General features: G+C 35.9%; 1 protein-coding gene across 1 annotated transcript in view; it reads right to left on the bottom strand.

Moving 5' to 3' along the window:
* PRUNE2 (prune homolog 2 with BCH domain) overlaps positions 1 to 14,881 on the bottom strand; it is a 133,158-nt gene that overhangs the window by 97,281 nt on the left and 20,996 nt on the right. Inside the window, exons 2-4 of the mRNA XM_062513942.1 lie at positions 3,670 to 3,774; positions 3,017 to 3,219; positions 1,586 to 1,749 (exon numbers count right to left, since the gene is read on the bottom strand). Of these exons, the coding sequence (XP_062369926.1) occupies positions 1,586 to 1,749; positions 3,017 to 3,219; positions 3,670 to 3,774 (472 nt within the window). The remainder of the gene's footprint in view (positions 1 to 1,585; positions 1,750 to 3,016; positions 3,220 to 3,669; positions 3,775 to 14,881) is intronic.

Genomic DNA, 14,881 nt, shown 5'->3' with positions numbered 1-14,881 from the left:
AGTGATGGATTCATTGACTGTTCTAAATTTGTAATGAAAGACTCTTAAGTACCAAAAACTTTTCCTGTTTTAAGAGATCAAGAGGACTTCCTACACTATTTCACCTTTTATCCATACAAGCTGCTCTACTGGGACAACCAGAAAAGCATCAAGTCTCAAGTGCAGCTGTGTTTTGCTCCCTAGGCTTTGCCAGTCACTCCTCATACCATACAAAAGAAGGCATGCAGGGACTTTTTATCCCCTAGGTTCCTCAAACATGCTCTAATTAACATAATAATCAAAATGTAATTAATGGATTAAAAAAAATAGAATTAGCTATCATATTCCCCAAAACTGAAAGTGCTATCTCTAATGCAAACACTAATAAAGCAGATTATTTTAAACTTTATATAGATTAGAAGCACAAAACATGCTGACACATCCACATACAGTACTTGAACATATTCTTGAACATTGTTCAGACCTCTTCCTCCTGACTCTCCACCAAAAAACAAGTATCCTGATATCCCCCTAGAACCCATTTCTTTTTCTCCCTCCAAAAGCAATTATTATGCTTGGTCATTTGCTTAGAATCCTGGAGAGCTACTCAAAAGAAATTTGGAGCTTACAAAAATGCTTCATGACAGGTCAGCTATAGTGTGTTAGCATGGAAAGATACTGTAAGGGCAGGCTAAATACTGTGTTACTGTTAATGCTTATTCTGTCAAATATTTTTTTAAAAAACTAATCTTTGTGATTTCTTATAACATGCTTATTAGTTATCACAGTGATGAGCACAATGATTTACCAAGATTCTAGTTGTTTCTGAAGTCTAAATGTGAACAAGTTTACATAACCCTCATTAAACATGCCCATATTAATTTCTTAAAGGACATTTAGCAGTTTCACATAATTGAAACTTAAAAACTATAAAATTCATTGAACATTATTAAAATTCAGTTAGTTATTTAAAAGCAGTGACTGTTCTTTTCAACACCAGTTTTATTTCCAGCTGTAAAGTTCTGCTGCAGTAAGTAAGCCAAGAAAATGAATACAAATTATGAACTTCCAAGACAGAGAAGAAAATACTTCTGATTGCTTGAGCCCATCCCCACTTTTTACTCTACTGGGCATACAGTACAAAAGAAAAGGAGAGCACAATGAAGATTTGGTAACACTGTTTTGCAAAAGTTTTGCATCATGCCATTAAAACACCATTCTATAAAAAAAGTACAACCCTTGGGAGGGAGAAGCTTTAACTTGTAAATATTAGATTCCAATCCGTATTGTTGTCCACAATGCCCCTGGAATCAACGAACTGCACAGCTTTTCCAGCTACCCAGCTGGTATGTCGACAGCTTCATTTAATATTCTTGTCTAGTGATACAGCAAGGACCTTTCATGCCTATTTTTAAATGCACATTTTTAATATTCAATATAATGTTACTCTTTAACAAACTCTTTACTCCCTGCTTCTTTTATGAAGCTTCCTGTGGTCTTTAAAGGGATTGTTAACCAAAGAATGGATCACACTCTTTCTGCATGAGCAAATTCAGAAACACTCCATTAAACCTTTCAGTATTTAATATAAAGAGTAATCTCTCACCTCTGAGGAGATAAGCCAGTTGCTGAGTGATTAACTCTGGTGCCTTTTGAAGAATCTCTTTTACAACTAAAGAGGAAGAACAGGCTTGTAACTCCAGGCTCCTGTCACATTGCTCATCTGGATTGATGACTTTGACAACAGCTGATTCCAAACTTTTATCCTCACTATCAAGGAAATTTAGAAGAAATTTAGAATTTATATATATATATATATATTTATCTTTATAGCTGCTTAGATAACTCAGTAAAAAAAGTGCAACATATTTTTTTAAATTCTGGACTACAACAGCATTGTTATACCTGAAATCTGCTATAAAGCTGAAGGATGTCACAGAGGTCCTAAGCCTGTGATTTTTTTAAGTTCAGTGTTTGGTGATTTTTACTGCTTGATACATCACTAAGTAGGACATTCTTCCTATCAAAATCTATTGAAAACTATTGTAAAAAAGTATTTTTACATGTGCTGAAAATAGTCTCTTATATAGAGGAGATTTAGGATTTTCCTGACTTAATATTCTGAAAACTTACCAAAAAAATTTTTTATGGGTTTAGATACTTTATGTTTCTGTTTACAATAGCAGTAACCAAGCCAGACTAATTTTAATAATAAAATACTAATTGCAATTCCTTAGCAGGAAGAAGCAAAGGAAGTGGCAGTAATGAACACAAAGCAGATCTTACAGACAATTTTTACTCCGAGCAGTGAATGATGCACTGAGCTGACAGCACTTAACGTATCAGCAGCCATGAGATTCACACATTTCTCTCTCCGGATTTTCCCTACTTTTAGTCTAATCTATAAACTTCTCAGAGTGAAATGGTGCCATAGGCTGCTACTTGTCTTAAATGAAGTTCTAAGGACCACTGGAAGTAAAAAGTATCCTTCATTCTGGGCAAGACAGGCAGACCATTATAAAGAGCTCTTCATAAAAGATTCACAATGGCCTTGTAAATAGTCCCTTTTAAGGATGGGTATAGGGACTGTGCTCTTCCACAGATCAATTCTGAGCTTTTTGAAAGGCTGTAGTTGGTAAGTACCACAATAATCCATTGGCTGTCTTAACAGCACATATCCAAGTGTCTGGACAACTGCAAACAAATATGATTCTCAAAGGAAAGCTAACTAAGAAGCAGGAAAACCTCTGACCTCTTATCTACTGGCCACAGGAAACTACTAAACTATTAAACCAAATTAGAATATCTTATCTGTGTGAAAACATAAGGTTCTTAAAAGTGGAAGCTCCATTAAAAGTTGATGGAATGATGACTGTTCACCTTGCTACATTTATCAAACATAATGGGAAACAAAATACATTTTTGTTTCCTTTTTTTTAGGTCTGCGTTAACATAGTACTATCAATACAAAAAACACGTGGTTTTTGAAACAGCTCAAATTCACATAAGCCACTTTACTGGACAGAAAACACAATACCTCGTCAGCATGTTGCTGTTTACAAGTGTTAAAGACAATTTCTGTTCAGCATTCAGCTGATGCAGATTGATTTCATCTCGGAAGATATGGCATGATTCTGGGATTTTTAGCTCTTCCAAAATGAATCTTGTCTCAGTGAAGTAGCTGAAGTCTTTTCTTTGTATGTCCAACACAGGTAAGCAAAGAACATCAGGAGGACTGACCTGTAACATAGATATACATTTGTGAGAATTGGACCTGTTTTTCATCAGGATGGTATTTTAACAGAATGAGCAATTAGAAATAACCTAGACTTTCTGTTTGGGGTTTTCTCCCCTTTACTTAATTGAGGGGGAAAAAAAAGTATTTCACACTTTTTTTTCCTTCATGTATCTCTGCCTCCTTTCCCAGAGTACCTGGGCAACCAGAATAGGAAAAGAATAAGGAATGATGCCCAGGACTGATTTTTTCATGCTATTCAATAAGTCACCTAATAAACATTCATTTTTCAACAGAAATAAATGTTGATTATTTATCTTTTAAAAAATCACCTTCAATAATAACAAAATCATTGCCCAGAAAAAATGTTTTTACAGCAATTGACTTAACAATAAGATCTCTATAACAATCTGGTACAAGTGAATTAAGACCACTCAGACCAATTTTTCCATTACCTTGTCTAGAAAGTAGGCATAGGCCAGGGTAGAAATAAGTGAATCCAAATCACAGGGTTTATTCCCAAGAACAACATGGACCTTTTCCAGGCGTTTGCTCCTGTTCTGTAACACATTGGAAGACAATTGCCATGAGTGGAAATGATGACAAGAAGTCCAATCACCACAACATTTCAGAGGACAAGTTAAATATTAGGCTTTGCCCTCAGTCATAGCATTTTTCACTGCTGGCTGAAGGAATGGACTACCCGTGGGATAAGATATTCCTTAGCTTCAGAGCTCCCAAGAAAGCCAAAAACTAAATTTCACAGGACACCATAGTTTAGAACCCAATGAGGTCTGAATCTGACAGAAGTCCCTTCCACAGCAAAGTAGCAGATAAGCAGCAGCTTCACATACATGTGGAAAAGCTTTTCAAAACTTTTCAAACTTTTTCAAAACCTCACAAATCTATTTAGAAAAACAGTCCAAAAGAATGTAGAAATACACAAAATACACAGCAAATAATATGTAGCAAGTTGTAATTTTAATTTTACCCTTTTTTCTTCACTTATCTGAAATCACTAAAAAGATAAAGTAACTGCCTTTCACCCTGAATCTTCAGAAGCTGAACATAGCTGAAATACTATCATTTTTGAATTGTTCTCATTTAATAAAATTAGAATAAAACTCCTCCAAACAAGAGGAAAAGAGAAGATAAACCAACTGTGTGAAAGCAAAGTACTGAAGAGAAGGATCTACCTTCTTCATAATTTCACACACAAAATAAGACAAAGTTTTTCTCTTGTGCACATCATTTTTCTCTTGTGCACATCAAGCTAGCTCTATGGAAATATTAGAGTTTATTTACTTTCAATGCTTCTTAATTGGTGAAATATATGTGACTGATGCTAAGGGACATATTTCAGAAAAAACACATGAAAGTAAACATTTTTGTTAGCATCATTTCTGCTATTTTTAATTGGAATTCTGGGCATCCAAATTTTAATCTTTCAACAAAAGCATTTAATTATTAATTACCCTTGATAATTATAAATGTGCAATTTTTCTTAAGCTAGCCTTCTTCCTCTAGTCTTAAGTCTTAGCTCTACCCAGATGTAAGGAATAAATTTAGGTTATCTTTCCCTTAATGGAACACAGCCATCAAAATACATTTGGGTAATAAATCCAGGACTCATTCTCCATTCCCTATATATCAGGAAAGACAGCTTACTGAAAAACACAATGATTGGAACAGATACATTCATTTATGCTCTAAGACTTCACAAGTAACAAACTGTCTCAATGTACTCTTATTGTAATTTTTGTAACATGTTCTTCTGCAGATGCATTTCTTATTGATTTGCTATGATCAAGAATGAAAATAAAGTTCATGAGCTCATTCATTTTTAGCATCCTCTCAGTAAAGAATTTCTTCACAATGTCTAATCTAAACCTGCCCTTTTCCAGTTTAAGGCCATTTGCACTTGTCCTATCACTGTACATCCTTGCCAGAAGTCCCTCTCCAGCTTTCCTGTACTTTCCCTTTAGGCAGTGGAATGCGTTTCGAAGGTTTCCCAGCAGCCATCTCCAGGCTGAACATTTCCAGCTCTCTGAGCCTGTCTTCCTAAGAGAGCTGCTCCAGCCCTGTGATTGACTTAACAACTTGTTTGCAGACTCCAGCAGCTCCATGTCCTTCCTGTGCTGGATCCCAGAGCTGGATGCAGGGCTCCAGCTGAGGTCTCACCAGAGCAGAGCAGAGGGGCAGAATCTCCTCCCTCCCCTGCTGTCCACGCTGCTTTGGATGCAGCCCAGGGCACAACTGGCTTTATGTAGGTACACATTGCAAGGTTATAATGACCTTTTCGTCCACGAACAACCACAAACAAATCTTTCTCCTCAGGGCTGCTCTCAGTCCCTTTCCACCCAGCCTGTATTTGTGCTTGTCATTGCACTGGCCTAGGTGCAGGACCTTGGACTTAGCCTTGTGATTCATGAGGTTTGCCCAGGTCCATCTCTCAAGCCTGCCAAGGTACCTCTGTGGTAGTGACAGTGACTAGCAATACTTTTTCCCCCACTTTTCCCTCTTTTCACTAAGCAGAATTTGTTTCTCTTCTCCTTCCCCCTTACAGATCCAAGATACATGATTTCACCAATATTTCACTTCCCCATGTGCAGCTGAATGGATGGCTTTTTAGCATCTTACTATTATTAAGCAATAATAACCCTCCAAATACATATACACTGTCCATAAGTGCTACCCTGAAGTATGCCATCCAAGCATACTGTTTATCTTACATGTCTGAGACTGCTTCCTCTTTCACCATCTCAGACACAACTAGTTTTCTTAGCTTACTGCATGCTAATCAGCCATCTTCAGGAAAAGCAGGCACATGGATGCAAGGCTTCCTCTCACCAGTTTTCCTAAGCAAAAACCCGAGCAGAGAAGCCCACAATACAGAAGACAAAGATCCATATACACTGTAAGGCTTAGCTCCAATAGGACTAAATTGTAATTAACTCCTGCAGTTACCACAGCTAAACCTGAGAGGAAACATGAACTGTCAATATCTCTAAGAATTAAAAAAATTAGGAAGTTAATGATGAAGCTAGATCTCTTAAACTACACAGGAGATCAGCATTTTCTCTTCATGATGATGAGTTTTTGTTTAGCTAGATTAAAGGTAAATTGTAAAACACACAAACACTGGATGACTGGGATAAAATACACTAAAGAAATTATGTGTAATTTTCAGATGGCATCAGTCAGAATAACCCAATTTAGATCAGACCTCCATCGATTAACATTCACTTACCGTGCTCAGGAAAGAGATTTATAAACATTAGGCTACTTCTGTAAGAGATCTGATTCTCAGATACTTACGGAGAAGAAACTTGCATATCTGTTCAATGTTGTTGTCTAGTAATACATAAAAGCATTTGTATGACAACCGCATCTTTATGTAACCACAGTAAAAATACCATTTACTGGTTCCCACCACATCAAACAGCTGATATATTCAAACATCCTGCAATACTGGCAATCAGGTTTGTAGAAATTTTGAACAGGAATCTTAAGTACAGTGACTGATCAAACTACAATATTCCAGTCAAAAATTACATTCTCTCTGTTTTTTTTTTTCTTCTGTTAATAAAGAAGCTGAAGTAATCTTGGAAGGAAATAAACACTGAAGACTCATCCTAGTAGAAACAGGAATGTCTACAAAATGCTCACTGTCTTAAGGCAAAAAAACTTTTCTGTTTCCTTCATACACATTCACCCTCCCCACACACAGACAGTGCACAAATACACACTCAGCAGCCACACACAGCCTTGCTTTCTGAGTCACTGCCTCCATTTTGCCTCAAAATTTCACTACCTCTGTCCTTAAACTGTAATGAAATCACTGCATTTTACTGCATGGAATGGGACAGCACTTGTCAAGCACAGAAATTCTTTGAAGAAGAAATAATAGGGCTTAGCAGAAGAATATTAAAAGGAAGAAGCTGCAGAACTACACTGTAATACACAGCGTCAGAAACAACAGTGAAAACTTTTCAAGCCTTGCGCCTGAAGCACCAACCAGGGGGTACAAGCTTCACAGACACAGCTTTCCTGGAGGTGCACAGGGGAAATACCTAACTGTTTGGACAAAGGCGAAGATAGTAAACAATTTGTCTTTCGATATCTGAAGTCATCAAATGACATGAAAGAGGATTTCTGTATCTGAAGTTCTACCTCCAAACCAGGGGTACAATTAATTGAGTAGTCATCCTGGAGCGCAACTTGCATTTGCCTTGTAGTATCAGGCAGTATTATGCTTCATGTTAAAAGCCCAAGGGCTTTTAACATGATTATACATCTCTGTTGTCAAAGAAATGGTTTCAAGCCAAAGCAAGGTTAAGTTAATATTTCATATAAAGTTACAAGTTAAACACTTCATAAGTCTTTTCACAAGAAAGCTTTATACTGGCCTGGAAAAAAAAGTAGATGGTCTCTTATTCAAAAAGAGATATGAGAGAGAATTTTTGTTTTCTCCCATTTTTGAGGTCAGTCAAAAAATTATTGTAGTATTTTGTGCAGTAGATACTGCCCCTGTAGTATACCATTTATCAGGTACAGTATATGACACACAGTAATCTAAAGTGCTAGCTGACAAATACCTGGTTACACAAAGATTCTTCTCTAACAAACACAAGTGTAGTCCCAAAGATTTCAAGTGTGACATGTTTTAAACATTACCTATGCAATATCCATTGTACAATCTTGCTTTACTTACAAATCTGACAAAAACCCTTTTACAGCAAACACCAATACCACTACTAGAACAAAATATAAAACAAAAGGGGGGTTTTCTAATGCCACACCATATGCTTTTGTGTGGGAGACACAGCCTTACCAATAAGATAAAACAAAAGTGGAAGGATCAAAAACTTAACACTATCCTCAGAAATGGCTGGATAGGCATAAAATGTTATCTGTTATCTGTAAATGTTATGATACTCTGCTCTGAATGGAATATGATAAGAAAATATATGACTAGTCTATAACAAAGATGAGAAGGTCTTCACACCTTAGCTGTTGTACACATAGAATTTGTATCCATAATTTATCCAGTTGTACTTGCACTCTGATGATGAGTGCACTTCCCAAAGTATGCTGAATACAGCCTTATGATTATGTCTGCTTTTCTGAAATTAGTATTTTAAAAGCTATATTTAGAAGTCAACCTCCTGACAAAAGGAGTTTTATTTTAAAATGTAGCTTCCCAAATTCACAACATTCCACAAAATTATGATGTTCCTTCAAAATTAATAATGGAAATTAACAGGGTAGCTATCTGACATGTCAGCCAGGCAAGAAAGTCTTATCTTTAGATTGTTCCTGGAATTTTCACAGGACAGGAACTCTCTTTTCCAGTCAACTCTAATCAAGAACTTTCACGGTCAACTGTTGCTGATCAGAATACAGTTCAGTATTTCTGCATTACCAACAGGCTCTGACTCAGAATTCTGAAGGCAGACAAACTTAACACTATTCAAGAAAGAATTCTGAGGAACTACTAACATTTATTCCTTTTTCACTTTTAGTTAATTTTACAGCCTGTAACTGTAGGCAAGTCTGCTCTGTTTGTTTTTGAAATACCTTCTCTCTAGCTTATTACATACATTCATTCACATTGCAAAAATTCAGAAATGAACAATGATTCCTACATCAAGTTTTCACTTGAAAAAGAATAGCTGGAGTAATCAAATAACGCATAAGTTCCATTTCAATATAAATAAAAAGCACTACAGAAGCAGAACATCAATCAAAATATTGTTGGCTACTTTTAAAATTAGATTTATTTCATCAGTTGGTTTGGCACTGATTTTTCACCATGTTTTATAAGCTTTTCATGTTCACACTCTCCTGCTTCTACAAATTTTTGCCTTCAAGATCAACATTTGAGATACCACTTCTGCTTGATCATGGAGTGCACATATTCAGAATAACCAGTAGCATCTGGTTTTCAGACTGAACCATACATGGGGTACATATATATGCCCACGTGCACACACATTTTAGAAATGTGATTTTGACACTGTATGTTTTGATCCCATCTTTGCTGCTGTATCAAGGTAAAAAATGCTTTAAGTCAGACAGACATTAAATATGCTTTGTCTTAGAGAATTAGAGAATCCTAAGTTTTTATTATATATAAGGTAAACGAAATTATAAAGCAAATTGTGATTTTTATGGCCTTAGGCTCAGTAACAATATCACATTACTCTTCTTGCAAAGACTAAACAGAATATAGTCTCCTATGGCTGAAAAAGGAAAATTTTCCTAGCATAATGATTATTTAAGCTTGACTTAGAAGTACTTTCACAGTCTGTCAATACAATTCTCTAAGATAGAGGTTACTAAAAACAAAATCAGTCTCCTTTTTTCATTTTTGCTGCATGAATTAATTTTTTTTTTCAAATTAACCTGTCTTACATAAGATTAGTGCTCTTACCTAATAACTGAGTATACAGCATACAGAAATTCAGCTTTGCAAATGAGAAAGTTATATTCCTGTTCCAGGCCATCTCTAGAGCCTAAAGTTAGCCTCAGCAAATCTTTGAATTTCCACCTCAAAACACATACAAACTCCTCAAACTCCTCTTCCCACTTCCTCCCCACTTTCCACTTAATGTGCAGAAATGAGACTGGGACACCTATCTAGTTTACAGGACTTGACTGCATTCATATCCCTTAAGAATTGTTTGGCTTACTATAGGACCAAACTGTTCTTTGAGATATTAAACACAAATTAGTTAAAAGTAAGGAGTACATTTACCTGAGGAGCAGAGTGCCCCTGTCATGCATCAGCTCTGTGGTGAATCAGGAAGTGACTGGTAGCAATAAACCACTACATCAAACACTGCAGAGGCTGAATAAATTATACAGAGCAAAGAGAAAATGCATTGGACAAAAACAGGTGGGTTTGTTTTAGTGAAGGCAAAGGAATGCAATCCAAACAATGTGGTTAATTTACCTGCCTCTCTCAGACTAAACATCTGATCTTGGATTGTTTTGTTTAGCTGCTTCTCCAAAGTGAAGGAAACAACTTTGCAACTGAGAATAAATTTACCAAGTCAGGCAACACTTGAACATGGCATTTTACAGAAGCCTTTGGAGTTAAGCTTCAGTCAGTGTAACACTAAGGTAATGGACACCAAGCTGAACACGAACCCACAGCCTGAAGTAAGCCAACAACTCAGTAGAAGTATCATTAGTAAGTAAGAAAATCACAGCTGGAAGAGATGATCAGGCCAAAGCCACTTCCACTTCTGCGTTTCTTGTTCAACAGGTGTTTTATCATATGGAATTCTAAAATGTCTTTTTTTTTTTTACCCATTCTCTGGTAAAAATGATGCTGAAAAGACAGCAGTTTTTATTTTGGCTTTTGTTTTGTTTCTGTTTTTAACTTCAGCTTTATTTCAGTTCCTCTTTCATATTCCACACTGAAAATCAGACACCTATTCCTCTGTAGCAGTTGGTATTGCTCTGGCCTGCCTGCTCTATACACCATGCCACAAAAACTCTTTTATTATCATTGACAGCTTCTTTTTCCATGAGGAAATTCTGTTGTTGCAATATGTTTTATTCCTGTTGTCCTTCTGAAAGATAAATATTTGGTTGATTTGATGTAAACCTGAGCACAGAATAAAAATTGCAATACTGTGCTTGTTAGCAAAGTGACATTGCACTCAGAATAAAACCTCACTTCAAAAAACAATCTGTTTTTTTATTTGTGACGTTATGAGAATAGAAACATATGCTTCATTATGAGAATGCACTTTTTACTCATACAGTAATTAGTTATGTCTACACTGTTTAGATCTCTGAATTTTCCTCACTATAACACTAATATCAGAGCCACAAACATATTGCAAATGAGAAAGAGAAAATGCATAATTACATTCCTGTATTACTTTTAACATGCATATGATTTCAGTGCAGAGCCAGTCACTAATAAAATTCTGTTGCTTTAATGCCCAATACTCCTTTTTACATAGATTATACTACAGCAATAGAAATTTCTAAGTAGTTTATTTAGTAAGTTCATCTGGGTAACAGCTAGGGAAAAAGACAGTACATCACCTCTTGAACATATATGCAAAGGATGTAATACATGCATCACAAATATTCAGGTATGGAGTGGACCTGTTTCTCTGATCATTTGGGCTGTATCCAAGTGTCCAGTCTGCTCATGAAATCCAAAGAGGTTATTAATACAATGACCCACAGAACACTTCTTGGAGCAGTCTGAAACCACCTTGATCAATTTGCCTTCGCAAAAAATTCAATTCAGATGTTCTCCACCATGACAGACCTCCCCTTCAGCATAACCAAAAAGATAGAATCTATGTCAGTGCTACTGAACTGTATGCACTGAGAAGACTGGGGTCTTGTCAGTCACTCATGGTCCCTTCCTCTTGCAGTGCCCATCTTTTTTCAGAGCAGAATCATGCAAAAATATGCTACTGATGTCTACAAAGCCAGACATATGAGATTTAGGAGCTGATCCTCCATTCCATTTCATCAGCTTATACCACTGCAGCTCTTCAGAAGTCAATAAGCCTAGACATATCAGGTATTTTTGCCTCTACAGATATTCCTCTTGCGATCGCAAGCTTTCAGAATTGCTCTCAGGTGACAAAGTATGTTTCAGCATAAACATTACCCAAAACCTTTTCTGAATCAGGCTTTCCTATCTATCCCTGAAGCATTAAGAATACATTTAAACATATCTCCTTGATACCATTTGGCTTACTGTGGATTTTTGCTGTGTTTTAAGCACACTGTTGATTGCATTAAATAACCTCATAATCACATTTAAAGGCTTAGTGATCTAGTGCCACCAATATACTAAAATATATGATAACAAATGCAGTCAGCATTTTCCATACCATATGCTTGTAAATGTTATTCTGCAGGGAACCAATTAAAACTATGGAAAATTTGGAACACAGGCATATGGAACAAAACAAAGCAACTTATCTTGTCACCATGGTGCTTGCTCAGTACATCGATTAGGGAATGGTGATATTATAGGACAAACAAATGTCACTTTAATTAAACTATGCTGAAAGGCAATATACAATAGCAATCTAAAACATTAGTTTTTGCTGTGCTGATGTTAGTTTTCCTTCTAAATAAATAAAGCAGGTAAAATACACTCCTGAACAAAATCAAAAATCCACAAATATTCCTATTTTGAAGTAACACAAGTCCTAATTTACTGAAAAACTCTCTCCTTTAACATTCAGTGAGAAAAAGGTAGGAAACTGAAATTGAATGTTTGGATTTCAGGAAAAACATTTAAAACACTGCTGAGGTTATATGATTTTTTTTCAGGAAAAAATAAATTTAAGCAGGGACTTTAAGTTTCTCTATGAAAATCTTATGCATCTAGGAAAACAGTGAATCTAATCCTTGTAGTTGTCTAGCACAACTGACAATATAAAAATAGTAAAAGAAATAGAAGAAATAACCATCAATTTGAAGAAAAAAGTTATCAGGAGGTAGAATCATGACAACCTCATTCCCAAGGCAAGCTGGAAAAGAACTAATGGAGGAAATATGCTCAAACTTGCATTTCCCATTACTTCTTCCACTTCAGAGTTCAGCACTGCAGTAGTTAAAGTCCCCCAGGGCACCACAGTGCTCACTAGAAAAATAACAAAAAAGATTAAGAACCTTGAGGTCACATATTCTGGGTTACTCCTGTCTTACTACTCTTGTATTGTGCCAATGACACCTTGAACTGACATACATAAGATGACAATGCAAACAGTATTTATGATGAAGATTATTATTTTCTCTCTGAAACACAGATCCATTTCACAGTTCCTTGTCTGACACAGAATATATGTGTAACTGAGACATATTCTTAATTTAAAACACTAGAACAAGTGGTAAAGAGGGGGGGAAAAAAGGAATTAAATTAATCTAGAGTCATCAAGTAATGTTCCAGCACAGCCAAGATCTGCCAAGAGCCACAATACAATAAACACATCTTCCTCATACAGAATTACAGGCAGATTGTCACTAACTACAAAAAAATCCCCACCTTGAATGGAAGGGAAACTACAGTAATGGTACACAGGATATTGATTACACCAACTCTTATCTATCCCAGCAGTTCAATTTCATCTCCTAAAAGGTATGCTATGCAGAGTTGAACCACAGAATCAGAGAGCATATAGTATTAGAAATTATCTTTTTGTTAAGCATATAAACTCCTGCTTTAGAAGTATGGAAAACATAAGACAAAATAATTTAAGTATAATTACAAAGTAAACTAAAACACTGTTTGTATTATAAAGCTATAAAACTTTTTTAAGGGTACCACATTATTTCAGTTAATAAAAATTGGTACCACAAACAGAATATAACAGCTGCAAACACAACTAGAAGGGTTTTTTTTAATTTTTGGCTCAGTTTAATTTACATTAAGGTTTTCACAATGTATTATTTAAAATTTAATTAAGCAGAAGGAAACAAGAGATATAAATTGACAAATTCACATATGAAGAGACATTAATGACTGATTAAGACATCCTCCTCAATGAATTTTGCTGAATCCTCTTACTTAACACTGAAATGGGTAATTCATCATCCCTGGCAAATCTGCTGCTCTAGCTAATTCAAAAAGACAAGAAACTTTTTTTTTTCAAAATATGGTTACAACAAAAAGTAAGTTACATTAATATTTCAACTTTTACCGTTCAATATCTCCTAGTTCTGTATTGAAGACACTATCATGTATTTTTAATCTATGAAAATCAATTATATCTGCACCTCCTCCACCTAGGGACTTGCTGGATTTTCTTCAGCAATCTAGGTTTTGGTTTCCAATCAAAGAGGGCACTGTCAGGAAAAGAAATCTCCATGGATTTCTATGCCTACTGTAGTTAAGAGCAAACGGCCCAAAGATAAGGAAAGGTGTGTAAGCTAAGAAAGAACTACCTTCTCAGGCTTACCTTACTTCTACTAAACCACAGAGCTCCTAACTTGCGTAAACTCTGATTCTGAATGCAAAAAAATCCAAGGTACAGCATCCTTCCTAGGTCTCTGAGAGTGGGGGTAAAAAAAACCTTCAACCAAATTACAAACCAAACCACACTAAAACCCAAACAAACAAAAAAAAACCCATAAACAAGCAAACAAACAAACAAAAAATAAAAACAAAAAACAAAAACACAACACCACCCAAAAAACCCACAAACAAAACCAAACCCCCTATGTCCATAAAAAGGACATATACAAGCCAAAATACCAATACACAAGGCTGCTCACAGCATCCAGGCCCAGATTTTCCTACTGGTAAACTGAGGACACTTGGTAGGGCACTAAAATGGTAACCTTACCTGAGTGACAAGCAACACAACTTACTCCAACTCACAGACATGCATTCTGTCCCATCAAGACAATTCCTGCATTTCCAGTTATAAGAATGCTACAACATGTGAACTAAAATTTCTCTGTATCCTCAAGGTGTTCAAGATGTTAAAGGGATTCACTGCCCTTGCAGATACTGACAAGCATCCAGATAAACAATTGTCAAAACAGGAACAATAGTAACTTTAGAAACTGGTGATGATTTCACCGCTTTGCAGTGTAAGGTCACTCTCTACCCCCAGTCTGATTTTTTTTTAGCCTATTATTTCTGCTTAGTTAATTGCATACATCTAAGCA

This window comes from Cinclus cinclus, chromosome Z (assembly GCF_963662255.1).
Source record: "Cinclus cinclus chromosome Z, bCinCin1.1, whole genome shotgun sequence".
NCBI lineage: Eukaryota > Metazoa > Chordata > Aves > Passeriformes > Cinclidae > Cinclus > Cinclus cinclus.
The sequence above is the reverse complement of the archived record's forward strand: the minus strand, read 5'-3'. Positions and strand labels throughout refer to the sequence as shown.